The 27,304-nt window shown below is 44.5% G+C and overlaps 3 protein-coding genes across 7 annotated transcripts; 1 reads left to right on the plus strand and 2 right to left on the minus strand.

Annotated features, from left to right (window-relative positions):
* Positions 1-669: 669 nt before the first annotated feature.
* On the minus strand, positions 670-23,154 carry LOC109405203 (uncharacterized). 4 transcript variants are annotated; one of them, XM_029864498.2, is made up of 10 exons: positions 23,026-23,154; positions 22,716-22,944; positions 9,674-9,727; positions 7,151-8,905; positions 6,908-7,059; positions 5,533-6,849; positions 5,124-5,453; positions 1,652-2,252; positions 1,418-1,590; positions 670-1,358 (listed from the first exon to the last, which is right to left on the minus strand). In XM_029864498.2, the coding sequence occupies exons 2-10, from the start codon at positions 22,860-22,862 to the stop codon at positions 911-913; spliced, it is 4,977 nt and encodes a 1,658-aa protein (XP_029720358.2). In that variant the 5' UTR covers positions 22,863-22,944; positions 23,026-23,154; the 3' UTR covers positions 670-910. The 4 variants fall into 4 exon arrangements, with proteins under 4 accessions (XP_029720358.2, XP_062703449.1, XP_029720359.2 ...); XM_062847465.1 differs by having other exon boundaries at positions 5,124-5,456; positions 23,026-23,153; XM_029864499.2 differs by lacking the exon at positions 9,674-9,727 and having other exon boundaries at positions 5,124-5,456; positions 23,026-23,153.
* Positions 21,922-26,024, plus strand: LOC109412860 (protein FAM161A). 2 transcript variants are annotated; one of them, XM_062847466.1, is made up of 4 exons: positions 21,922-22,072; positions 23,401-24,963; positions 25,024-25,262; positions 25,322-26,024. In XM_062847466.1, exons 2-4 carry the CDS (start codon positions 23,467-23,469, stop codon positions 25,779-25,781), a joined length of 2,196 nt encoding a protein of 731 aa, XP_062703450.1. In that variant the 5' UTR covers positions 21,922-22,072; positions 23,401-23,466; the 3' UTR covers positions 25,782-26,024. The 2 variants fall into 2 exon arrangements, with proteins under 2 accessions (XP_062703450.1, XP_019542035.3); XM_019686490.3 differs by lacking the exon at positions 21,922-22,072 and adding an exon at positions 23,197-23,334.
* LOC109405205 (uncharacterized) lies at positions 26,022-27,220 on the minus strand. Its single transcript, XM_019678218.3, has 4 exons — positions 26,945-27,220; positions 26,748-26,883; positions 26,411-26,687; positions 26,022-26,352 (listed from the first exon to the last, which is right to left on the minus strand). The coding sequence occupies exons 1-4, from the start codon at positions 27,169-27,171 to the stop codon at positions 26,096-26,098; spliced, it is 897 nt and encodes a 298-aa protein (XP_019533763.3). The 5' UTR covers positions 27,172-27,220; the 3' UTR covers positions 26,022-26,095.
* Positions 27,221-27,304: the final 84 nt, after the last annotated feature.

Raw genomic sequence — 27,304 nt, forward strand, 5'->3', positions numbered from 1 at the left:
AAACCGAGCATGCCTGAAGCTTGGCTTGCTTCGTCGCGGCTTCCCTTTTATCGGCGCATCTGTCATTCCAACGATTCGTTATGTCGACTATCAGTGTTGGCAAATGCACTGAAATAATTCTAGATTGAGTTTAAATAAGGGCGAAAGTAACATGAGAGAGTTCTCTTCATCGACCCTCTCTTCTTCAGATTAAAGTGACAAGATGCAAGTATTGTTGAACTTTTTGGTCATAAATCGCTAGGTTGCGATGCAATCTAGCGTCTAAGTGTAAAAAAGTTTGATTGAATTTGCATCTTGTCACTTTAATTTGCAAAAGAGAGAGACGATGAAGAGAACTCTCTCATGTTACTTTCGCCCTTATTTAAACTCAATCTAGAATTTTACAACTTTGAACCGAATAAGTTTTTCGTTAAATTTCAAACACAGTTTGATTGACTTACGCTATATACACTAAAGGTTGTAACAACCGGATCCAACAGGTCTAATTTGGAGTTAGCTACACGTTGGAAGGAAGGCCAGTCCGCCCGCGAATAGCACCGGACCTGCGGTATTATGATGTAAGTTTCCGTTTGACGTTATAATAGAAATACCCACACTTCGATGACTTTCATATCCACATTCATAGGACGATTTCTGATTAGTTCTAAGCGAATATGCACCTAGATAACATTTTTCCTACTTATAACCAGGTGTCACGTCAAATCATGGAACAGCCTTCTGTCTATTTAGTCAAAAATAAAATAGAACACCTAGTAATATAAGTCATAGGATTAAGAATACACTCAATATTGCTTTCTAGAACTAACATTCGCTGACAAATAGATTCCACAGTAAATATAGATAAATGGTAGATATTATTGTCATCTCCCAAACGGACCCAAGCTGCTTCATCCTACTACACAGGAGTCCACTATTCTAGCACAGCCGACGATGCCATCTCACTGACACCGCAGGTATTGTCACCCCTGAAGATCCGATAGTAGCCCTGCTCGCCCCACTTGGGACCCCACGAGTTCTTGACGATCCAGAAGGGCATCGTTTTGTTGAACATCGGATACTCCTTGACGCCGTAGCCGACGATCAGCACACCGTGGTCCAGATTCTTCTTGCTGCACAGCGGGCGCCACGGGTGCGAAATTCCACCCCGGTAGAACTGCATGGCGTTGGCGTTCAAACCGATCGAGACGGGCCCGTTGGCGACCAGATACTGGGCCATGGCCGTCTCGTTCTTCGGCAGATCGACGGCACCCTTGACGCGGACGTGAACCTTGGTGCTGTTGTAGTGGCACGTTTTCTGCTTTTTAGCCAGATACGGGTACTCACTCTCCAGCTCTAGGCCACCGATCTTCTCGATTGCTCTGGAAAAGAAAGTTGGGATTGAACGGAAACTAGTTCACAATGGGAAAGGTGTTTGTACTTGTAGGCATCATCCATATATCCTCCCTGGCAGGCACTGTCGACTGCGTCGCAGTCCAACAACTCTTGCTCGGAGTACTCCTCGAGGACCTTGGTTTTGATCTGGTGAAGACCTTCGATGTTACCGACAACGCTGAAAGCCCAGCACGATCCGCAGTTTCCTTGATTTTTCACCTGAAGCAACAATGTTTAGATTGCCGAATGGTACCACACTACACGATTTTAATCAACTTACCGGTGAAACAGCCCCCGACTCTCGCCAATCGAACGCCTCCGGAATTTCCATGTTCTCGTCAATCTCGGCCTTGGGATTTCCCACATGATTTCGATCTTCATCCCTTGGAACGACCAGACCGGTTCGTTGCCTGTACTCGGCGCTGGTCATATCGGCAAAGTGCGTAATACCGTACTTGGCCGTTCCCTGTTCGTACTTGTTCAGTTGTTCGATTTTGAACAGGTTGTTCTTGAAGATACGGAACCGCATTTCGTGCTCCAAGCTACTCTGGTACTCGCGGCTGTGCTTCAGCTTGAACTTCTCGAACAAATGCCGGGCATGGTCTTCCCCCTTGGAGTAGTGACCTTCGCCGTCCGAGTCGGACTGCCGAGGGCGAACCGAGCGTGCCGAACGCTTGGAAGCGGCCAACTTTTGCTCCTGCTCCGGCTCGTCATCTCCATCGCATTTGACGTTGTACTTACGCTGGTCCTGGGTGTCCAACCAAACGCGCTCCCATACGGAAATCTTACAGACTACTTCCGGTTCGCTCTTCACCTTGAATGTGTACTTGTATAGGGAACCGGCTACCAACTGGACGGATCCCTTAACGATTTCAAAGTCACTGAAAAGGGGAATTGTATTGTAGGGTAATTCGCACAACCAAAATGTTGAACAGTTTCGTTAAACCCTAATCCAATATAAATAGAAATTAAGTAATTCTTAGTCTTAATTAATTTTAAACGACTAATATAGAGGCGTGTTCCATTGGGGTCTCAGGAAGTTTCAGGAGCATTGCATAGAGGCGTTCATGGAGTGCTCCAGGGATATTCCAAGAGATTTCAGGTATGTTTCAAGGGTGCTCCTGGGGGTCTCAGGGCTTTCCAAGAAGCGTTCCGGAGGGTTTGAAGGAGTTTGGGAGTGGTTCCAAAATCGTTTCATAGGGATTCATGAACGTTCCAGGATGTTTCAAGGAATCTTAGTGTCGTCCCAGGGAATTTCAGGGGCGTTTCAAGGGTATAACGGTTCGTAGTACCCCCTCAGCAGGTTTGGGAGACTTTGTCGCGGTCTAGTGTAGCTTTCGTCGGTTCAATTAACACTTTCCCGAAGTGTTTTGTGTTGTTTGTTTCCATTCTTTGTGTTTGCTGGTCACCCGACAAGGACGCAGCCAACATTAGTAGCTTCCAACACCCTGTTAAATTCCTCACTAGATGGCTCTGTCTTTAATGGTAGGAGGTGGTGGTAACGAAAGGAGACCATTAGGATCTGATAGATTCTCAATTGACCGAAGAGGTAGAAACGGCCATTTGCTTAAGTAATCGATAGAAATAAAGTCCACAAGAAAGCCTACAAGAAGTGTGTGTGATACATCTGTAGATCAGGTGTGAGCGATTCCAAGGACACAGAACCCCGAGGTTTTACCACAACTATGAAGGTGAACTCTTACCCCAATATGGGTCATCTTCCGACGTGGCTACATCCGGCGAAGGCTTGGACAGATGATTCGGCCATTCGGTACTCCAGGCCGCGAGGACCAACCTCAGGCCCGTGCTCCTGCGGTCGCAGACATCCTGGTTCGATTGGGCGGCAAAGGCCACAAAGGACATTGAAGAAGAAGAAGAAATAGGACGAGGAAGGAGAGGATCGGCAGATGATGCCGGCAGGAGAAAGGGGCCCCGGAGAAAGAAGGTCAGATTAGTATTAAGAAAGTGGATGAAGCGAAGTAGAGTGAAGGTAGATTGCTAGAAGATAGAAAATGCACAAAGTTTGGACAAATATACAAGAGTGTGAAAAGGTCATCTCAAGTGTTTTTCTGAGTCCGCGAAAGAAACAAGGATTTGCGTGCCGCCCCTAGAGATTGAGGTCAATACAGAGTCTCGATAGCCATTGGCAAGGGTCACCTTCTGTGACTCTCCCCTCAAATCAAGCTTAGCTGTGGAGTAACCTCCTGTTGTTACAAGGCCAACGCAGAGAGTTTCAAGAAACTTCAGGAGGTTCCAGGACAGTTCTAGGGGCCTCAGGCGATCTCGGGTGATTCAGGTGGTGACGTTTCATGACCTGTTCTAGTTGAATTTAGGAGTTTCAGGGTTTAAGAAGCTTCAAAGGCGTAAAGGACTTTCAGCGGCGTTTCAGGGAGTTTCAAGAGGGTTTCAAGCAGTTCCATGAGGTATCGGGTGGTGTTACGGACGTTTCTTGAAGATTTAGAAATGTTCCAGTTTGTTTTAGGTGTTTTCTGGGGCATTTCAGGACTATCTCAGAGGATTTCAGAGAATTCCCAGGGGGTTTCTGGGCGTTCCAGGGAGTTTAGAGGGGTTTGAGAGTTGTTTCAGGGGGTTTTAGGGGGTTCTAAAGGAATTCATGAAGTTTCAGGTGGTGTAACGGACCTTTCATGAGGATTCAGATACATTCTAGTTGAATTCAGGGGTTTTCCAAGACGTTTCGGAAAACCATCCAGAGGATTTCAGGGGTTTTCATGAAATTTCAGACGCGTTCCGAATCTCAAAAAGTATCATCGCAATCATTGCGATAATCGCTTTGGTTGCTGAGAATTATCATTTTGAAATTTCGAGCCACATATCCATCATGGCTGCCGATCCTGATGATGTCGTAAAAAGACTTAACCTTAATCTTTATTATTAAAAAAAAATAGAAACTAATATAGAGTCGTGTTCCAGGGGCTCCCTAGAGTTGAAGGGGCGTTCTAGAGGATTTGATCGGCAATTCATGGGGTTTCAGGAGCGTTTCAAGGGTCATTTCAAGAAGGGATTTCAGATAGTTTCGGGAGTGATTCTGGGGGTCTCAGGGCTTTCCAGAATGTGTCAGGGACGTTCCAGAGGGTTTCAAGGGGTTTCAGAGTGGCTCCAGGGTTGTTCCATGGGAGTTCCAGGATGTTCCAAGAAATTCTAGAGACGTTCCAGAAAATTTCAGGGGCGTTCCAAGGGCTAAGTTTATGTGAACTTCAGGAGGTTTAAGGAGCGCTCTAGTGGATTTTAGTAGCGCTTTAGAGGGTTTCTGGTGATGGTGTTTCATTTCCGGGTCGTATCCGGGTATTCCAGGTTTCGGGGTTTTCAGAGGTTTACATGAGATTTCAGGGGTTTCAAGGGTGTACCAGGAAAGTTTTAAGAGGCTCAAGGAGTTTCAATTGCGTAGAGGGTTTCAGGAGCGTTTCAGGAAATTTCAACGGGTTTTAGGGATGTCCAGGAAGTTCTAAAGGATTCCTGGTTCTTGAAATTTCAGGTGGTGTTCATGAGGTTTCATAAATTCCAGGTGGTTTCCGGGGTGTTCCAGAGGTATTTTAGAGGACTTCAGGGATTCCAAGGGGGTTTTAGGGGTTTTCATAACGTTTAAGACGCGTTCGAAATCTCCCTCAAATCACCTGAAACTTCTTGAAACTCCTCTGAAACACCCTTGGAGGCTTGTGAAACGTCTTGAAACGCCTTGGTACAGCCACCGAATATCGCTAGGAAAATTGATAAACAAAAAAACGAAAACTTACTCATACGATTTGGACTTTTCGGTGTTGTACGCCACCAGTCCGGCCTTGATCCGCTCGACGTGGCTCTTGTCCTTCAGATCCTCGGCGGACAGTTCATTGGAAGCGCCGGTTTTCTTGGCATGACGACGTGCCCGAGCAACCGAGCTCTCATCGGTACCGTCGCACTTTACCGTGCGTTTGTAAGCCTCCTCGGGTTGCTTTTCCTCTAGCCACGGTCGCTCCCAGGAATTCAGCTGGCAGACCCGTTCCTCGCCGTTCACCGTGTACGCAATGTAGTACGTATAGCTGTTACCCGCTACCAGCTGAACGGTACCGTTGACGATCTTCGGGCTTCTGTGGAAGAATGTACGAATTGGAATGCATTTAGTATACTAACTTGGTCTACACAGTGCAGATTTTTCCTACTTACGCTGCACCAACGCCCGGATTGGAGGCCAGAATGGCATCCACCCGCTTGATATGTTCGCCCTGTTGCAACTCTTCCTCGGTCAGTACCCGAGGGTTTCCGAAGGCCCGTTTGCTTCTGGACTTTGATCTACGTTTTCGTAGGTTGTTGGAATCGCCTTGTCCTGCTCCACATTCGGCAGTGTATTGATAGGCCTCCGCTCCGTCCAGCCAAGGCCGCTCCCAGGAAGTAAGCTTGCAAACCTGATGCGAGTCCTCTAGTCTGTAGGCAACGAAATACGTGTACATGGTTCCCTGCACCACCTGGCTGGTTGCATTGATGATTTCCGGTTGCATGGATTTAAGTTGCGATTCAGATCCAGCTACCTTTGCGAGTAATATCTTGATAACGCGCTCCTTGTGTTCTCCGCCATTTAGGTCAGTTATGGCAGTCGGACATCCGACACAGAAAGCTGATCGTTTGGAGCGCTTGCGTATCGCATTAGAATCCTCCTGTTCAACGCAAGAAGCGGTGTATTTGTAGGCCTCCGACTCACTTAGCCAAGGACGTTCCCATGCGGTCAGCTCACATACTCGACGGACACCTTGCATGTTGAAGCCGACGAAATACGTGTACAACATACCCTGAACCACTTTGCTTGTAGCGTTGAAGATTTCCGGTGACAGAGATTCCAGTTCTCCTTGCGATCCGACAACTTTGTCCAGAAGAATCTTGTTAACTCGTTGCTTGTGTTCTACGTCTTGCAGATCATTCGGGGACAAAGCCGTAGGACATCCGGCGCAGAATGAGCGCTTTGGGCGACTGTTGCTGACCTCTGGACAGGAGAATGATACCTTTCTGGCTTCGGACGGCGACTTCTCCTTCAGCCAAGGTCGCTCATGCGAGGTCAGTGTGCAAACTCGTTTGTCCGGATCGTCGGTGAAGACCAATTTGTAGGTGAAGAGGCTACCAGCCACTATCTGTTGCGTTGCTTCAACGATCCTATACTTACGCTCAGTATTTGATCCCCCCGAAGTCAGTAGAATACTCTGGATGCGCTCCGCATGTTCCGGTTTGTTGAACTCTTCCGGAGTCATCTCCATTGGGGCACCGGTCTTTGGACCTTTGCTGAGCTTCTTACGTTCCACATCTCGGGCGACCCGACGGGATACTTCCTGGCAGTCGAAGGTGTACTCCGGGGCGTCCTGTATCGGCGTGTAGATCTTCACGTTGCATGTGTTGGTTACCTGTTCATCCTTGTCCACTAGATCAACGGTGTAGCGATGGATAGTTCCAGCAACAACCTGAACCGTACCACAGCGTATGACGAAACGCGAACTTCTGCAATGTATTGAACGGTAGTTTGTTGGATTTTGTTTGTGGGAACCCATCTACTAACCTCATCTTCCCCTTGGCGTATCCCTTCAGACCGGCCTGAATACGCTGCTGATGTTCCGGCTCGGACAGATCCACCTCGCGGTGTCCACCCAACAGTTTGTTCGGGACGCATTCCGACTTCACCAGACGCACTTCTTTGTCCTTGGCACGAATCTGTCGCGAGAACGAAAACAAAAGAAACAAAAGAACAACCCAAAGAAATTCAATCAAACTGTTCAACCACCCAAGTCCCAAATCACAAAACCTCAAGTGTGCAGAACTTGTTGCTGCCGTCGATCAGCAGTGCCTTGCACTTGGCCGATTCCTCGACCTCCTCGATGCAATGCGAGTTGGCAGTGACGACCCTCGCCACGTACAGGTCTCCCTTTTGTTCGACAGCACTGCTGAACTGGTTAATTCGCTTGACGCTGATCACCTCCAGCAAGATCCGCTTGAACAGATCGGCGTCCATGTGGTCCAGCATCTCGATCGCTTCACTGATCATCTTCTCCATTTCCGTGGTCTCCTTCTGATCGGCAACTTTCAGATCCATCTCGACAAATCGTTTCCCTCGGTAATGGTTAAAGTGCGGATACCGTTCATAACTATTGTACGGGTTGTAGGGGTTGTACGAGTTGTAGTTGTTGTACGGATTGTATCCGTAAGGCCGATGTCTGTGGTGTTCATAGGATTCGTGAGAATGACTGCCGAAAAACGGATTGCGGTTGAAATAGCCATGTTCGAAAGAATGCGAATCGGGAGCACGTTTGTTGCGTTGCTGGGAGTCATCGGCATTCAGGTCGCGGATCAACTCCTCGCGCGTCTGAGGTCGTTGAACATCTTCCTGTTGCTGCTGCTGCTGCTCATCGCTGTCATCGCTGAAGTGCATCACCACCGAGTCGATCTTCGGTGGAGTCTCTGTAGGTTGTGTCGGGAGTACATCAAAGTCCAGTTGAATCACCTGCTGCTGCTGTTGATCGTCCAGATCGTTGCTCTCGGAAGAGTTATGGTTATCGTCCGGCTTTGCTGGAGTGGCGCTCTGCGCAAGCGTCATGCTATCTCTGATGACGAACGCCGCCGTATCTACGTTGGCATCACCTCCGCCTGGGTTGACAGTTCGATAGTAGTTATCGATACTCGTTTTGACCTTTTGCAGAAGTGAGGCGAACACTGGTTCGTACTTTTGCTGGACGTCTCGGCCACCGCCTCGTTTAATGACTTCGTCCAATGCTTTCTGGATCTCCTGATGGGTTTTGAACACTTCTTCGAACGTTGATTGTACCTGCTGATCAAGCGACATGGTTGTCGTTTCCGGCGATGGTGTTTCCGTTATTGTCAAGTCCGATTGAGGTGGTTGTACACGTTTCGGAACTATAACTTCTTCATCGACAGTTCGGTCACCCTCGTTGGTATCCGTTGCAATCCTCCTGGGTGGTTGAGCTTCGCTGCCAAACATGAACAACTGATCGAGGACATCCTTGGAGGATTCGCTCAATACAGGAGTTGTTGGGTGCTCTGTGGTAGAAGAAGACGGCTCTGGAGCTGCAGAACTGCTTTCCGCGACTTTCTTCTCGATAATAATCTGACTCACTAAATCTTTGAACCTGGATGGATTCATCTCTTGCTGAGATCGCACATTTGGATCAAAAATGGGATTCAGCTTTGTCACGACTTCAGTCGTTTCGGTAGTATCCTCTCCGGATGTGCAGTTCGTGTACTCCAATATACGGTACTTGTCACCGCTCTCCGTGGTTAACCAGGGTTTCTCAAGGACAGTTAGCTTACAAAACACTTCTAACTGTTCAGGATCTAAGGCTTTGACTACCAGTTCGTAGCGAACTCCAGCGACAACTTCTCTAGTTGCCGATAGGACTTCCTGCAGGGTCAAATCCTTCGGCAGGAAACTTATAGCAATGTACGACAGACCACGTAGAGACGGCCGCAGTTGCTCCTTAGTACCCAGTGCATCTACGTGGATGGCGACGAAGCTTTCGCCGCTCGTCCGAGTAGACGGATCGTCCTGTTGAAGCGAATACGGATGTGATTCATCGATCCTGAATGAATTGGGGATTAGTTGTCCAACGAAACCCAGTGGCAATTAGTTAGAGCTACATGTGCTGGAGAGGTAGGTTAGTTAAGCGCGCGTCGTTTCGGTTGGTTGCATGATGAAGTCACGTGTATTACGCGATTAAAATCTACGGGAAATTCGGAAAGGGCCAAGGGCTGTTGATGACATCCTCCCCACATGCTATCGAAGAGAACACTTCGGGGGGCTACACACGGAAGTTACTGCACAAATGAGGTTTTGATGATCCGGATTTTTGATGAATAAAAAACATATATTAATGTACTGGCGGTAAATGGACTGGAACTCCCACTAATACGTAACGTAGCTGTTGTGTGAATAACAGTGATACAGAGAACAACCGTTGCTTTTCAAAAACGCCGGGATGAGAAGGATAAGCACGTGTGCACAAGAATAAAGATAATCGTCCCATTCAGTTCAACAACATGCAACTGAGTTTGTTTATTGGGTTATCAGTGGTGGATTTTGTTGACCACGCGACTTATATAAAATCGAATTTATGACCTGATAAGGGATGTAACAGTCCCACGGCAATCGCCGTACGTTTGTAATTAAGAACCGTAACTTATTAGTCATGCTTGGGTGAATGCCTTTGGCGACGTACTTTGTTTATAACAACGTCACAGATGAGATAACGGGAAGATAAGTTATGGAATACCGTAACAAAGTATGCCTTGACAAAAAAAATCCTTCAAAACTCACAGCCTGCTCCTTTACGAGTTCGTGTTCCAGACGGAGTCCGCTGATCAAGTAATCCTGACGAGAGGGAATAAAAGTGCGTTAAATCGTAGCAACCTGTTTTGGTGATAATGGCTACGTCGAACAGCCGGCTAAACCGGTATGATATATGAGTCATTGCTTTTAGATGAGCACATCAAGCAACTGCCGATATAGACGCTTTGCAAATAGAATCATCATCCAATACCCAGCGGCTACTGTTGTCGATCGTCACGTTCAATCAAATGCGTTGTTTGCAATGCAAATAAAAAATGATGCCGTTGATACTAATTAGCTTCCTCGCCAGCAAACAGAACTCTCTCGTTCTACATTTCGCTTCGTGTGTCAATACAATCGCGCTACATATAAGTCTGTTCTGTTTTCTCGCAAATCAGCGCAAATCGGCTTCTCGACCAAACAACCTTTTTCTTTCAAAAAAAGTAGCCAAGTTCAATTGAATTCAATTCAACAAATTCTGCGGTCAGTCCATGGGGTCACCGCAGTATAAACGAGTGACGATCGCATTAAATTAAACGCTGTAAATTGATCACAACGATCGAATTGTGGTCAAGTACTTGCGAAACCAATGCAAATTTTTGATCAAATTCAGCAAATCAACGCGTACCTACTAGATTCCATAAAATTCCCCGTCAAAGTAGTCCATACACAGACTACTAATTGTGCTAAAATTCGGCTAATTTTCTGTGTGCAGATATTGTCATAGCGATGGAGCACCACAGTAGTCTTTGAATGAGATCATTCCGTCGTGATCCCGCGTTATCAAACCGGCAGCAATAAGTCATCGGCAACACAGCTGGCTGATGAGTGAGTGAGGAGCACCGTAGAAGAAATTAGGGCATTATAGGAGCACATTCTCGCGGAGTTCGCGCAAAATAAGAACAGTCGTCACTTCCATTTTCCCCTTCTTCATTCCCCGTGAGAACGACAATAGATAGAGATTGGAAGTGTCTTCTTGATAAGAACAGAACTGTGGAATGAGGGAGCTTCCTTTCTAAAAGGAACGTGATTCTGCTGGCGTAGTTGTGCTACAAACAATCTGCATTATTGAGTTGTAATTTGCATGTTATGGAGCTCTTGGCTACGGTACATTCAATCTCTTGTGTAATCAAAGAAGGCTTGGTAGTGCCGGTGCCTCTCATTTAAATTGTGATCATGACGTTTCTAGAAGACAGTGGACTACTCGATGTGTAAAGTTTCTTCATCCCGCCCACGCCTCCAGTGCAGTGGTTTTGTAAGGCTTAACATGTGCGCTATCACTATTTTTCTTACATCATGCTTGAAGAGAATCCGACATATCTATAGCAATCCTCATGGTGCGTTGGATGATGATCTAAAAGTAAATAACGGGCTTTCACTTCATAATAACACCACACAAAATCTTTTTTAAACTTTTTGTTTATCCTATTCCGGACTTTGCATTATTTTAGAAAGTGTTTGCAATTCAATACGACAAGTGCGTTCAGAAAAAAAAACGATTGACAAACTAAATAAGCCACAAACAGCTGTATTTGCGAAACAGAGATTTCAAACAAAATGTATTATCGCTCCTGCAAAACCAACGCGATTTTTACAGGCGACAGCGATTTTTTTTCGGACAAATAGGGTAGAAACAACATTACCTACACAAAAACGCAAACTGTTGAAGCGTGTTCATTGAAGTAACCTACGACTTCATCAATAGCCCTTGTAACCGTTAGCAACTAGAGGTTGCGGTTGCTATAGCCTAATCAATAGCGCACTGCATGCCGTAGTTGCTTTGCTAACATAATTCTGGCGTTCGATTTGAACAGGTCGTATCTGTATAGGAATCACAGTCAACATACGACCTATTCGAATGTTAGATTTTTTTTTCTAAGTGTTTGACGTTTCGTGGCCTTAAGTTGACGATTCGGACTTCTACATCTCCAGGAGTTTCTTGTAGGGTTCCCAGGATGTTCTTGATTAGATTCTGCCCAGGGTTTGTTGAGGATTCCTTCAGAAGTTTCCTTTGGGGGTTCTTCCTGGAGTTTCTCCTGAGATTCCTAAAGGTTCCGTCTGGGATTCCTTCAAGAGCTTTTGCCATGATTCCTCCAGGAAGTACTCGCCAGATTCTTGCAGGGAATTCTGGGATTTCTAAAAAATACCATCTGAGATTACGTTAGGGGTTCGTAAATTCTTACGAAATTCCTTCCGAAATTTGTCTAGAAATTAATTCCTACATTCCTCCAGGAACTCCTTCTAGGATTACCCCAGCATTTTTCCTGAGATTCCTCCTAGATTTTTTTTGTGGTTTCTTCTCAATTTTATTCTAGGATTCCTCAAGAATTTCCTTCTGTGATTCCTGAGGAAGTTCAATCTGAGATCGTGCTTGGGATTCCTTCAGAAGTTTCCTCTGTTATCCTTCCTGAGATTTCTAAACGGTTCCTCCAGCAACTAATTTCAGGATTGCTTCTTATATTCCTTGCAGGAATTCCAGAAGTCCTTCAGGAATTCCTTCCTCAGCAGTTTCTTTTGGAATATCTTTAGAAGTTTTTTTTTTCAAGACTTCCAGAAGATGTTCCTGCAAAATATACCTGGGAATTCCAGCAATTTCACCCGTGATTTTTTCCGGGATTCATCCAGGAGGTCTCTCGGGGATTTCTTCAAGATTTTTACAGAAACTACTTTTAAAATTCCGTCTGGGATTCCTCCCAGGAACTTCATACGTGATTCCACCCGGAGTTCCTTCTGGGATTTCTTCAGGAAATCTTCCTGAGATCCTTCCAGAAATCCTACAAGAACTTCTTTCAGTATTCCTCCAAGTTCTCCGGGATTTTCCAGGATTCCTTCAGTAACAACTTCTGGAACTACTTCAATAATTCCGGGAGTTTCTTCTGCGATTCTGTCAGGAATTGCTTCTGGAGTTTTTTTTTTCAGGAACTCCCTCGTGAATTCCTTCGGGAACTTTTTCCGGGATTCCTTTAGGAACTCTAGCCGGGATTCCTCCGAGGAATTCTTCTAGAATTCTGTCAGAAACTGCTTTCTTCAGGACTGTTCACAGGATTCACCTAGGAACTCTTGGTTTCTTCCAAGAGATCCGTTCGAAATTCCTGCAGGTCCCGCTGGAATTCCTGCCGAAGTTCATTCTGGAATTACTTCAGATGCTTCTAATGGACATCCTCTAAGACTTTATTAGGGAGTATTTTGAGCACTTCCTCCTGGAGTTTTTATTGATGGCATTCTTCTTGCAGTTCCTACAGGATTTCTTTGAGGAAATACTCCAGCAAGTTCCTTCTGGTTTCTGGAGGAATCTAAGATGGAGCTCCGAATATGATTCTAAAGGAATCCTATATAAACCCCCGGAAGAATCACATCAAAAACACCATGAGAATTCCACAAGAAACTCCTGGGGGATCCCTGGAACAAATGTGGATAAATAATGAAGAATTTCTCGAAAAAATCCCGAAGTCCGAAAGCTGAATAAATTTTTCACGGCATGCAATGGCGGCTTGCAGTGCCCTATAGTTGAAAAATATATTTATTCATTGTTTAACTTCCATAACAATTGGTTATGGGCCCAGAATATCCTTAGTCTGGAATTCTGGAGTATTTGCGAAGACGACTTATTCGACAGATAAAGGTCCAGAAAGCCGGAGCAGCCGCAGGAAGTAGCGGGCGATTAACTGGAAGTGTACGTATCGTTGGAAATCCCTTGAATTTACCGGCCATCGAGAGGATGCGAGAGTGACAAAACTACAATCATCACCGTTTGCTATGTGAAACCGCCTCAAGATCAAGCTGTCGATCCGGATTTCGATAAAATGATGTTGGCGACAATATGCCTGAGCATCGAGAAGAACAACTACAGCCTGGTTCAACGAGCAATAACTGCGAAGGAAGCATGGGACTGCTGTTGTCTTCATAAGGCATTCCACGGATGACGGTCAATCGAGAAGACCGTAGGACAGGTTAACGTCGGCCAAGCTTGAAGTGTGCGCCTCAATTGAGTTTTCGGCTGTGCCACTGGGTGTTGCATGCTAGTCCGTTGTCTAGTGTCGTGCTTCCTTCAAAGAGCGAATAGCTCACTGGAAGCATTAAACGTGTCCGTGTCTTTTTGTTAAAAATAAATGTCGACAAGCTAGTCACAATGAAGCATTGTTTAAGCGGAATAGATTTCGAAGTTAACGACCAATGGCTGCCCGGATAAAAACTAACCATAGGGTGTTTAGTGAAAACCATTCCTGCACCATACAGTGTACCAGCTACAATAATGTATATTGTAATTAAAAGGTTCACTGAAAGCTTCGCACATTGTAGCTACTATACATTTACATTCGATTTTTATGTAACACTATATTATACTGTTTTTCTTACGTTTGAACCATTCACTTTTCCGAAACATTATTTTTCCGTGCATTTTTAATTATTTATTCAGTTTTAGATTTTTTCCGTGCTTTGTTTTGTTGATGTTTGTGACTTTTATGATGCAAAGGAGAGGAAAGAAAAAAGTGAATAAGTTGAAACATCAATTTAAAGTCAATAAAATGTTTAAATAAGTAGTAAACCAGATGTCTTAAGAATCGCAGATCCAAGAGATATGGCGAGCTAGGTATGTAGAGTGCGATGAGAGGAATACGATTGACGAACTTTATCTTTGACGTAGAGCCATCTTTAACATATGGACTGGACTGAATACTGAAAGAAATTTTAATATAGGTTCGTCTGTGGGTTCGCTTCTTAACCTAACTTATACTTGAATCGAACTTGACAGTTTTCTAATGAGTTGTTAAATACATACGTGTATTGCAAACTTTAGTCAAACTGGAGCCTCAATATTGCAATAACGGTTAAACACGCTGTAATGATACTTATGTACCTCGTCACCCACTTCATGCAACTACATTAGTGGTCTAATAATGCTTAGCGCGCTCGGCATAGTTCCATCATGCCGCTCAAAGTGTTGCCACAAGTAATGCTTAGTTTGCGAAACCCGGTTATCTGGCTGGTGGGGCATGGGAGCCTAAGCTTCAACTGTTAATGCAATCAGAGACTACTCAGACCTCGACTCAGACTTAGACGTGGGCGATCCAATATTGTCTATCTGGTTGGAATTAAGACCGACATTCAATCAAAAATTGTAATTTTCTTGGTCCACAAGTGTCGCAACTGTTTCGCATCTCGTGCGCTGTGTTGCTGACAACAACAGGAAGGATACGCACTACTTTTGACATGATTAAAAAACGTCGCGAGTTGGGTCGCGTCGCGACTTGATTGTGCGAAGTCCGGTTTGGTGGCGGCCCGACAATATTGTCGTCGCGGTTGAAACCCGAAGTTTTCCCACACCCGACATTCGAATTTTCTCAAAATCCATACGTGAAACCTAACGTCGGGCATAGTGCGCTGGACAGCGGACCTGGCCTACTATCCAGCGCACTATGCCCGACGTACGTCCGACACACGGTTTAGGAAAAAAAAAATCGATTTTCGCGTGTCAAAAATTCCGATTTTCAACTGCATAAACAATATATGAAGGGTTATCCAAAACGCTCTGGAGAATTCCCAAAGCGCATTCTCATAATGCTAGTAAGCCTAAGATGCCATTAACAGGAGGAAAATGACAAGATAATATAACATTACATGGTTTATGTAATGTAAACCAATACAACATAACAAAAGAGAACCATTCCAAAACCATTTAATTAAATGTATACATTTAAACAATATATTTACGGTACATTTTGTTGTTTGAAACCATATGTGTACCATACAATGTACGGTTTATTAAAACCCACGTATCGGTATTTATAACAATTCATTTACAATATAATGTATGGTTTTGCAAAAAAATATATATGGAGAAAAATATTTTTTTATATTGTTACGATACTTAACAACCCGTATAGTATATTGTAAAAATCTTATTTACAATTTACTGTATGGTGTTCCACATTACATTTTATTGTTTTTGTATTTTTATTTTTACAGTGGTTTCTATTGTAAAAATATGGTTTTAAATAGTACTGTTACAATACAACATTCGGTTTTTCTACTGTATTTTTTATTCGGGTGGCGTCATTACTGATGAAAGGACTCCCGGAGTTTTAATAACCTATGGCCATGGGCGTCATGGGGTTCTAGCACAGGAGTTTCATCCGGGATGCTTCCAGAAATTCCTTCGAGGTTTCTGCTTAAATTTATTCGAGGACTCCAGGACTTCTTCTGGGATTCTCAAGGAGTTCTTTGTGAGATTCTTTCGAGAGTTTATCTAGGATTCTTTAAGAAGTTTCATCTGGGATTCCTCCAGGAGCTCTTATCAGGATTCATCTTGACCGTACACCAAAGATTCTTTACGAAATGATTAAGCAATACCCTCTGAGATTGGTCCAGGAGTACCTGGATTCCTCTAGAAATGCCTTCCTAAAAAGCTTTCTTCAAATTAACTCCGAGATTCCATTGGGAACTCCTTCTGGAATTACCACAGCAATTTCTTCTGAGATTCCTCCATGAAATTTCTTCTCCAAAAATGTATTCCAGGAGTTCCTTCTATGATGCCTCATGGAACTCCATCTGAGCTTCTTGTTGGGTTCCTTCAGAAGTTTTCTGTGGGTTCCATACAGGAATTTCTGTCAAGATTCCTAAAAAGGTTCCATTTGGGATGCCTCCTGGAACTCTTTCCAGGAATTCTTTCTGAGATTCCAGAGAAAACCAGAAAGGAAGCTGCTGGAGGAATTCCATTAGAAATTGTTGGTGGACATCCTCCATCTGCAGAAATTTCATAACGATCCCCTAGAGTAATTCCATTGGGAATAATTCTAGGAGGAATTCCTTAAAATACTACTGGTATTCGCCAAATGAACTTCTAGAGGATTTCCAATACGAACATTTGTGACAATTCCACAATGAACTCCTAGTGGAATTCCAGAAAGGTATGCTGGAATTTCACAAGGAGCACCCGGAGGAATCCAGAGAAAATTCCCTAGAGGAGTCTTGGAATAAGTTTCTGCAGAAATATTGGAAGCAGCTTCTCAAATAATCACGGAAGGAGTTCCCGGAGGATCCCTGAAGCGATTTCGGAAAGGATTTATAAAATACCGGAGGAAGTTCTCGGAATAATCTAGGAAGGAGTTCCCAAAAGAATTCCAAAAGAAATACTTCGAGGAATCCAGAAAGGAGCCTCTGATGAAATCCTAGAGGCAATTTCTGAAAAAAATCTGGTTGAACCCTGGAAAGACAATCTCGGAAGTAGCCGAAAGGATTCTCTAGATGAATCTCAAAAAGAATTGCTTAAGAAATATTATAAGAAGCCTCTGGAGGAATGTGCCTCGACAAGCTAGTTACAACGACGAATTGTTTAAGCGAAATAGTTTTCGAAGCCGACGACCAATGGCTGGCGTTATTATTGATAAAAAGACACCCGGAGTTTTTTATAACCTATAGCCATGGGCGTCATGGGGTTCCAGCACAGGAGTTCCATCCAGGATTCTTTCAGAAATTCCTTTGTGGTTTCTCCTCAAACTTATTCCAGGACTTCTTCTGGGATTCTCAAGGAGTTCTTTGTGAGATTCTTACGGGAGTTTATCTAGGATTCTTTCAGAAGTTTCATCTATGATTCCTCCATGAGCTCTTATCAGTATTCCTCCTGACCGTACACCAGAGATTATTTCCGGATTGTTGAGGCAATACCCTCTGAGATTTCTCCAGGAGTTCCTGGATTCCTCTAGAAATGTCTTCCTAAAAGTTCTCTTCAAATTCACTCCGAGATTTCATTAGAAATTCCTTCTGGAATTACCACAGCAATTTCTTCAGAAATGTATTCCAGGAGTTCCTTCTATGATGCCTCAAGGAACTCCATCTGAGCTTCTTCTTGGGGTTCCTTCAAAAGTTCCCTGTTGGTTTCATCCAGGAATTTCTGCTAAGATTCCTGAAAAGGTTCCATTTGGGATGCCCCCAGGAATCCTTTCCAGGAATTCTTTCTGAAATTCCAGAGAAAACCAGAAAGGAAGCTGCTAGAGGAGTTCCATAAAAAAATGTTGGAGGAATTCCTTCATCTGTAGAAACTTCATAACGATCCCCTAGAGTAATTCCATTGGGAATAACTCTAGGAGAAATTCCTTAAAATACTTCTAGAGGTATTCCCCAACGAACTTCTGGAGGATTTCCAATGCGAACATTTGGGACAACTCCACAATGAACTCCTAGTGGAATTCCAGAAAGATATGCTGGAACTCCACAAGAAGCGCCCGGAGGAATCCAGAGAAAATTCCCTAGAGGAGTCTTGGAAGCAGTTTCTGAAGAAATATTGGAAGTAGCTTCTCAAATAATCACGGAAGGAGTTCCCGGAGGATCCCTGAAGCAATTCCGGAAATAACTTATAGATCTATAGGAATACCGGAGGAAGTTCTCTGAAGAATCTAGGAAGGAGTTCCCAAAAGAATTCGAACTTCGAGGAATCCAGAAAGGAGCCCCTGTTGAAATCCTAGAGGGAATTCCTGAAAAAATCCTGGTTAAACCCTGGAAGGAGAATCTCGCAAGTAGCCGAAAGGGTTCTCTAGATGAATCTTAAAAAGAATTGCTGAAGAAATATTCTAAGAAACCTCTGGAGGAGTTGTTTTTTTTTTAATTTTTATTTTTGTGTAGTTTAACGTTTTGCTAAGTCTACATTCCTGGAGGAGTTGCGGTGGAATCCTGGAAGGACCTCCTGAAGGAATTTCGGAAGGAGCTGTACAAGGAATCTCAAAAAGAATTCCAGAGGCAATCCCGGAAAGAGCTTTTGGAGGAATTCCAGGCGAAATCCCGGTTGAAATTGCTGGAAGGATTCTTGAAAGATCTGCAGGTGTAATCTCAGAGGAATCTCAGAAGAAACTATGGATGGAACTCGTACAAGAACACGTGGAGGAATTACAGAATGGATTCCTCAAGAAATCCCGGAAGGAATCTCTTAAGGAATTCCAGGAGAATTTCCTGGTGGAATCCCAAATGGAACCTGTTTATGAATCTCAGGAACAGTTCTTTGGTGAATCCCAGATGGAATTTCTGAAGAAGAAATTCTAAATAAACCCGGAAAAATATCATACAGAACGCTCTGGGAATCCCAGAAGGAGCTCCTGGAGTCAGCACACTTTTCCGCACTCGCGAACCGCTCTTTTTAAATCCATCAAACGACCCATGAAAATCTGATTTCGTCCCATGGAGTTCAATGTGGGGTTCACGTGAGTGGGAAAATGTTCTGATTTATGACTTGCTGGAGGATGCCTCCATGAGCTTCTTCTGGGATTTCTCAGAAATTAGTTCCGATATATTCCCAGGAAATGCTCGCAATTATGAGATTTTTCCAAGAGTTAATGGATTTTTTCAGAAACTCCTTCCAAAATATCACTAGGAACTCGTTTCAAGATTCCTTCAGGAATCAATCCCTGAAGGAGCTGCAGGAGGAATCCCAGAAAAAAAGTTCTTGGATGAATATAGGAGAAAGTTCTTGGGGAATTACCGGAAAGAATTCTCGAAAGAACTCCGGACGTAGTTCTGGGGAAATGATTCTTGAAGGGGTTCCCAGGGTAACTCCTGCAAAAATCCAGAAAAGAGATCTTGAAGCAATTCAGGAAGTAATTCTTAAGGGAACCCCTGAAATAGTTGCTGGAGGAATCCCGAAAGAAGTTCTTGGAGGAATAAAGGTGGAAGTTCTTGGAGGATAGCAGAACGGATTCTCTAGATGAATCTCAGAAAAAAAATTGCTGAGGAAATATTATAAGGAACCCCTGGAAGAGTTGTGGTGGAATACTGGAAAGAACTTCCTGAAGGAATTTCGGAATAAGCTCCAGAAGGAATTCCGCAATGAATTCCTGGAGCAATCCTTCTGGAGGCATCTCGGAAGAAATCCCGGGTGAAATTGCTGGAAGAATTCCTGAAGAAACTCCAGGTGTAATCTCAGCAAAAAAACTATGGAGGAATCCCAGAAGAAATTATGAATAGAATTCCTACAAGAACACGTGTGGGAATCCTAGACGGAACTTCTGGAGGAATTACAAAATGGATTCCTTTAGAAATCTCGGAAGAAATCTCTTACGGAATTCCAGGAGGATTTCCTGGTGAAATCCCAAATGGAATTTGTTTATGAATCTCAGAAACAGTTCTTTGATGAATCCCAGATGGAACTTCTGCAGGAATCCTAAATAAACCCGGAACACTCCGGAAATCCCAGGAGAATCTCCTGGAGAAGTCCTTAAAGAACTTTATGGAGAAACCGCGAAGAAATGAATGATGAAATTCCTGTGAAATTCCAGAAAAAGCTCCTGAAGAGGTGCCATCAGCAAGTCATAAGTCAGCACACTCTTCTTGGAGGAATATAGGAGGAATATAGGAGAAAGTTCTTGGGGGATTACCGGAAAGAATTCCCGAAAGAATCCCGGAAGTAGTTCTGGAGGAATCCCGGAAGTAGTTCTGGAGGAATCCCGGAAGAGATTCTTGAAGGGGTTCCCAGGGTAATTCCTGCAGGAATCCTGTAAAGAGTTCTTGAAGCAATTCAGGATGTGATTCCTGAAAGGGCATCCCTGAAAGAGTTACTGGAGGAATCCCGGAAGAAGTTCTTGGAGGAATATAGGTGAAAGTTCTTGAGGGATAGCAGAACGGATTCTCTAGATGAATCTCAGAAAGAATTGCTCGACGAAATATTATAAGGAACCCCTGGAGAAGTTGTGGTGGAATCCTGGAAGGACTTCCTGAAGGAATTTCGGAATAAGCTCCAGAAGGCAGAGATGGCATTTCACCGTAGCGATTCACTGCGGCGTCAGTTTATCGACCACACTGGGGATAGGAACATTTTTCACCACACCAAGAAGCCAGTTTCTCTTGTTTTGGGTGGTAGGTAGACCAAGCGCTAGTGAGTGCTCTTGCTCGTCCGCCTTGGATCGAGTGTGGCTCACTCTTTCGCGCGCATCGCTCTCCGGCGCTCTCCCGTGTTTTCACCCAGCAGTCTCCGAATTATCACCATGGTGTCGCCGGGGCGAGAACTCTCCGGTGTTTCACCGCAGCGCGCACTCTGGCGCAAAAACCTCACTGGAGCGCGCGCCCGGGTGATTTTTTACACTTTCACCGAAGAGAATTTTAAATCGCTCTCGCCGCACTGTTGTGTGGCCTAGTGCTCAGGGAGCTAAGAGATTTATTTCTACCCACCAAGCTTGCGCGCATCCGAATCGCAGTGGTGGATCCACATATAAGAGAAGGGCTCCTGTTCAGATGCACAGCGTGAGTGGTGTATTTTCTATTTCTCTATCCCACACTGAGGATATGGACATCTCTGCCAGAAGGAATTCCGCAATGAATTCTTGAAGCAATCCTTCTGGAGGCATATCGGAAGAAATCCCGGGTGAAATTGCTGGAAGGATTACGGAAGAAACTCCAGGTAATCTCAAAGGAAAACTATGGAGGAATCCCAGAAGAAACTATGAATAGAACTCGTACAAGAACACGTGTGGGAATCCTGGACTCCTTTAGAAATCTCGGAAGGAATCTCTTCAGGAATTCCAGGAGGATTTCCTGGTGGAATTCCAAATGGAATTTGTTTATGAATCTCAGAAACACTTCTTTGGTGAATCCCAGATGGAACTTCTGCAGTAAGCGTAATTAAACCCGGAAAATCTTACAAAGAACACTCCGGAAATCCCATAAGAAACTCCTGGAGAAGTCTAAAAAACTTTGTGGAGAAACCGCGAAGATATGAATGATGAAATTCCTGTGAAATCCCAGAAGGAGCTCTTGAAGGGGTGCCAACAGCAAGTCATAAGTCAGCACACTTATGCGTAACAATTCCAACGACACAACTGCATAGTTCTCACAAAAAGCATTTCTTTTCCTTCTGCAGAAAATGGCATTCATAGCGGTGTCAACAATCGAGCAATTCACGGCGTGTGTATGGGAAAAGTTTATAACAAAAAAATAGGCATCGTCAAATTTTTCGCTATTCAAAAACAGAGGCTTTCAGCTTTCATTCGCAGGGTCCCTCAAAAAAATCCACCGAGGGATCCCGAACAACTTTTTCAGAATACTGTTTTTCCCCATACAAAATGCACGGTTCCAAATTAATCCCTATTTCTACTTAACAAACATACCCAATTTTTGTATGAAAAAGTTCCCCCGATGGAATATTTCAATGTTGGGCTTGAATGAAAGCTGGTAGCGTCAACTTTCACGTAGCGTAAAAATTAGCGATGCCCATTTTTTTGTAATAAATTTGTTCTACCAGACACACCGTGAATTCATAAACGACAGACTCAAACTGTTTACGCTTCGTCAGCTATAGTCAACTCACATGGTACAGCGTACAGACTGACTACTGTGACCAGCAGCGCAATAAACACGTTAGCATCGATCACAAAAAGCGCAAAGTAAACCAACAGCAGGCTAGCCTAGGTGAATATACAACAAACGTGCTAAATGCCACAAAATGCTCGTTATCGTCTCGAAAGGGAGTCTCCAAAAGACACAGAAAAAAGCTCTCACAAAGAAACAATGTATAATGAGATCATCAAACATTTCGGTGGCGTCTTAAACCGGGACTTCTTCGAACACACTTGGACGGACAATACTCTCGTAGCCTATGTTCATCAAAGCAATCGGTAAACATTGTAATGGACATCTTTATCAATTAACATCCTAAAATGAAACCAATGTGAGTCATTCAGAGTTATTGATACGATCGCAGATACAGTTCAATGATGTCAACTTTCTAGAATAATACTACTGTGTTGACAACACCTTCCTGAAGATTGACTCTTACGTATGTGCCACCTATCTTTATGCGTAGGATAGTGGAAGACCTTCAAACAAAGACGCAACTGAAGCCATATCGAAGATTGTTCCAACATTTCCTATATCGATGTGAACAACAACTTGTACCTAGGTACTACATTGCCCCAAGTTCAACTCAAAATTCTAGGAAAAAAGCTATCTACCGTTCCACAGCTGTTTAGCAAAGCGGTTTAGCATTTAATTAATCGACAGAGATTACAGAGTGATGATTTTTTCTATAGGTACATGCATTTCTCTCTCTTACCTTCACATCATCAGCGCCTGCTGCGGTACCTCCATCGGCCACGTCCGTCGTCGCCTGCTGTTCATCCTGGCAACGCACTACCGTCGCTAGGGTTATCGCCAGTAGTATCAAAACATTTACCACCAGCCTACTGCGCCAGCACTTCATGATTGTAATTCTCGCCGATTATTCTACTGTTGATTCGTCATTCGTCTCGCGCAAAGATAGTGTTTATGAATGGATGAACTAGCTGTGGTGAAAATTTTCGATTAATCCTCCAAAGCGTCGAGGCTATTATTGGTAGTCGTTGAGCTGCACGACCAATACATACACAACACCTGAAGAAACACTGCACACTGTATTATACACTTTGTTTGCAATCACTAGCTGCTACCGAAAAACACGTCTACTCGCGACGACCGACTCCACTCAACTGGTGGCGAGCGGGTTCAGAACGAGCAGATAAAAACAAAACTTGGAAGAAAACAGATTGCCGGACGCTCTCTTGCCCGCTTCGACGACAATCTGGAATGAGAACGCGATAGAATCTGCGGAAGGTAGCCGTTCAGGCGCAATCGCAAGGCGGGCAAGATGGTTTCCTGCTGCTTCAAAATAGCAGTTCCGTTGCCAGGGAACTGCTGTAAATACAAACAAATTTTTCTTCCAAATAGCAGCAGTGGAAAATTCTTTTGTTCTTATTTTGTAGGAAATTCCGGAATCTACTCTGGTTAAAATGCCAAAACTGAAGCGCACATTGTGAAACAATCCTAAGATGTCCGGCCACGGACGATCAGTCTTTGCGAATTCCTGCATCAAGAAGCCTTTGAGTCCGAGAACTAAACATCCTAATCCGTCGTATCTGATTCCACAGTGTAGCTTGGATCGCGGTCAAGATGACCCCCAGGCCCAAGATAATCTGAACATGATAACTCGAAAAAAGGCCAACAGCAAGTGTCCCCTGGCCAGGACAGGTCATCAACGACGTACCAAGTGTTGCTCAATCACGCACCAGCTTAGAAAAGAAACCGATAACTTCCAATCCTTGGTTAAGTTCTACGATAGTATTCCGGATTATGAAGACCTGCACCATCTGCCCAACGATGAATTCTACTGCAAACTTAATACACTTCGTAAGAAGCAACACGAGTTGAGATTTACTTGTTCAAATGGCTACGAGAACAGGTGCGTCAGAAGAGAAAACAAACCTTCTGTTCAACCTGTCGAGCAAACTGTAGACAATGAATCCCTCCACTCGTGGAGTAAATCTCCGCCTGCAACCACAGGAATCCTTAACGGAGCACGGAAGGGATCCGCCAAATCGGTTCGTATTGAAACAACCAAAGAAGACAACGAATCAGAGGGTAGAACCTCTCGCAGGAAATTCCGTGCTGGTACGCCCTTTGTTTCCGACCACGAGGACAGTACCAAGAACGCCTCGACATGTACCACACCCGTCAATTCGGATTTCGTCGAACGCTATGATCGATACGTAAAACGAAACTTACGTTGCAAATCGGCTTCCCCAATTCGAGACTATTCGAAAATCACGGTTCCTCAGCCGTACAAAATGACTCAACGAGAAGAGGAGGAGCGAACACTACAAGAGCTGCTCATTGCGAGCAAGAATGCATTTTCCTCGAAGGAAACTCTCAATAAACCGATTCCTAATACCATAAAAGCCAATCCGATTCCGATAACTTCGCGTATTCCTTTGTTCAACACCATCATGGCTGATCAGGAATACCGCAATCAATTGGCCAAACTCAACTCAGAGATCGAGCTGCAGTCGCAGATCAAACCGTTTCACTTCAGCGAACGTCTCAACCGTCCGAATAACCGCTGCTTAAGCCGTAGTCTCTCGTCTCCGGCACTCCTCACTACCGGTTTCGAAACAGAGCACAAACCAACCACCTTCAAAGCGAAACCATGCCCCAAGAACCTGTTCAGCAACTATTTCTACTTCAAGATGTGGGAAGAGGACTACTTCCGCAACATGACCAAACGTATCCGGGCCGAAGAGTTGATGAAGCAATCGCACTTACCTCCGTCGATGGCCCGCCGAGACAAGCAGCTACGCAAGAACAGCGCATTACTTCGTAGCATGGAGGATGATGCCTCACCGAAGAAGAGCAAGCGAAAACAGCGCAAGTCGAAGCGAAGCGCAAAGCGGAAGAAAAGCGTCGAAGAGAAATGCGCCAACTACTTCGCCAGCGTGGGCAACGTGTTCGGGCAGCCAACGTCGCCGTCGCAGCCGAAGGCGTCAGCTAAGGTAAGTTCAGCGAGGATTGGTTTGTATGAACATAGAGGATAATATGAGAGATCGTTGCAGCTTCTGTATCCATCGAGTAACTCGAGCTACAGTACAACGGTGGATGCTCATCCACCTAGCAGTAATCCGGCGCCCATCTATCCGGTGAACAGGCCAAACCTAGCCGCAACACTACGCACCGAGTGGTGCCGAAAGAAGCTGCGCGAGCTCAATCTAGAGGACAGTGTGAGCATAAAGAAGTCGCCACGGTTCCATTGGGGCGTTAAGCGATCGCAAGCCTTTCAGAACCTGAATTTGGAGTATGTTGTAAACTCATGTTGAAAGAACACGGATGTTTCATACCTTCTATCTTTTCCAGTCAAACTCACCAGGAGGAGCTGAACCTCCGTCTGGCGACGCGTCGAGCAGAGCAGAAGCTGCGACAGGAGGAGCACGCTGTCAACATGGAGCTGATGAGACAGCGAGTGAAGGCAGCGCCGCTCTTGTTGGAAGGACCACCACAGTGGGGGCCTCGATTGGGCCACGTGGCACATCGTTGTATGACCGGCGACAAAGACCTAGATCCACTCTTTCGCAAGACTACGCTGGAGAAGAGCGTTGCGAAAGGTGGAAAGAAGGGATCGAAGAAGCGTGAATCGTCTGGCTGTGGAAGAGCAGCTAGTGGACATCAGCATCAAGATCCAGCCTATCGTTTGAGCGATAAACATCGAAGTTTGAGTGGAAGCAAACTCAGCAATTACTCGGTGGATTCGTTTGGTAAAAGTAGTTCAAAGTTCTGCGACAGCGAAGTACTGGAAAGCTTTGCTGACGATGTATAAATAGCATTAAGCAGCATTTCCGGTGTGTGAACAATCAGATCTTTGTGTTGTTGGATAAACATAGGTTAGTATGAGGTTTCGTTGATTGTATAAAATTCTTCGGAAATCCGTGTCTGAACTTCGTTTGTAATTTGTTATGGGTACAGCTTTCCGAAGAATGCTATAGAATCGTCTTGTTTATGTAGTCGTGCAGTATTTATGTCTGTGTAAAACAGTAAAACGCGTGTCACCAGAATCAAATAGAAGATACACTGAGTTTTATTTGCAATTAGAACAAAAAGAATCACAACTTTCAATTGGAAACAGACAACCATTCAGAAACCTAACAAGGACTGTTCAGCCAGCGAGAGATGCGTCGATTCACTGTTGATCAAATGGGCTGCAGCACGAACTTCACGGATTTTGTCCTGCAGATGGCGGTTATCATCCATCATCTTGACGATCATCAGAAACTGTTGATTGATGAGTTCCTCTGCCGAGACTCTATGATGAGCATTGCGGCGTATTTCGGCCGAAGAATTGGTCAGGGCATCCGGTGGACTCCGCATGGTGTTGAAGACGCGTACCTTGACTGGAGAAAGGTGAATTCGCTTCAAGAATGCGGAGCATTGTTCAACAGTTCTACTTACCAAAGTACGTGATGTGAATGTACGTCAAAATCATACATTCTACGAGACACCAAATACTGAGAAACAAGGTCAACGAAAGACCTTTTACGTAGCAATCGTTGATGAAGTTGGTCCCGTAAAACTCCAGAACCGCTGTATGGATTGTTAGAATGAGCAGATTCGACAGCGATACCAGTTGTAGAGGAGCCTTCTTCTGCCGATGGGTTATCCGGAGAAATTTGTGATATCCCAAGAGTTTCAATCGGTTATGTTTGTTTTTCATGTAGAGATGAATGACCTAGAATCGAGTTAAGAGCTTACAATGCCAACACCACCTTGTATTTAGGAGAAGTCTTACATAGGTGGCCACCCAAAATAGGGCCCTCAGATACAGCAACATGTAGTAACCTGGACATTCATTCCCACTGTAGCAACCGTGATAAGCAAAGATGAATCCTGTCATGGTAAGGACCATGGAAAATATCAGCTGAATCCTGAAAAAGTCCTCAACATTAACCTAAAACTTCATCCAAACAAAACACCCCAAACACATACCATGAAGCATGAGTCGTTCCGATCCGCTCAAAGCCAACAGTCTCTATATCACCGCTCGTCGATCCAAACAGCGTCTGCTGTTCTTCCAACCGCTGGTGCCGTCCGGAATCGGAAGTTGTCGAAATACGCGATCCATTCAAGGAAGCGCGGCCACCAGTAGCAGTAGTAGCTCCAGGATTCGAACGGATCGCTGCTATTCGGGACATGTTTCGACGGACAAACGACATTACGAGGACTGTGGGCGCGACGAACACTCATAAGAGGGAAACAATGGAAATCTCCAGAATTGCCGATTGACAGATTGTTTTATACCAGATTGTATCTGTCTACCGAAACAATGAACAATGCTGGGTATCGAGG

This window comes from Aedes albopictus, chromosome 1 (assembly GCF_035046485.1).
Source record: "Aedes albopictus strain Foshan chromosome 1, AalbF5, whole genome shotgun sequence".
Classification (NCBI taxonomy): Eukaryota; Metazoa; Arthropoda; class Insecta; order Diptera; family Culicidae; genus Aedes; species Aedes albopictus.

What these genes read in the sequence shown, in the direction of transcription:
- LOC109405203 (XM_062847465.1), bottom strand. Translation starts at nt 22,862, where the DNA reads ATGAAGTGCTGGCGCAGTAGGCTGGTGGTAAATGTTTTGATACTACTG. An exon ending in AACTCGTAAAGGAGCAGGCT is followed by an intron (nt 8,906 to 9,673) that starts GTGAGTTTTGAA and finishes TCGCTTCAACAG; the next exon opens with GACGATCCGTCTACTCGGAC. An exon ending in TACGCCAAGGGGAAGATGAG is followed by an intron (nt 6,850 to 6,907) that starts GTTAGTAGATGG and finishes AATACATTGCAG; the next exon opens with AAGTTCGCGTTTCGTCATAC.
- LOC109412860 (XM_062847466.1), top strand. Translation starts at nt 23,467, where the DNA reads ATGTCCGGCCACGGACGATCAGTCTTTGCGAATTCCTGCATCAAGAAG. An exon ending in AGCCGAAGGCGTCAGCTAAG is followed by an intron (nt 24,964 to 25,023) that starts GTAAGTTCAGCG and finishes AGATCGTTGCAG; the next exon opens with CTTCTGTATCCATCGAGTAA. An exon ending in TTTCAGAACCTGAATTTGGA is followed by an intron (nt 25,263 to 25,321) that starts GTATGTTGTAAA and finishes TATCTTTTCCAG; the next exon opens with TCAAACTCACCAGGAGGAGC.
- LOC109405205 (XM_019678218.3), bottom strand. Translation starts at nt 27,171, where the DNA reads ATGTCGTTTGTCCGTCGAAACATGTCCCGAATAGCAGCGATCCGTTCG. An exon ending in GGAACGACTCATGCTTCATG is followed by an intron (nt 26,884 to 26,944) that starts GTATGTGTTTGG and finishes GGACTTTTTCAG; the next exon opens with GATTCAGCTGATATTTTCCA. An exon ending in TATTTTGGGTGGCCACCTAT is followed by an intron (nt 26,688 to 26,747) that starts GTAAGACTTCTC and finishes ACTCGATTCTAG; the next exon opens with GTCATTCATCTCTACATGAA.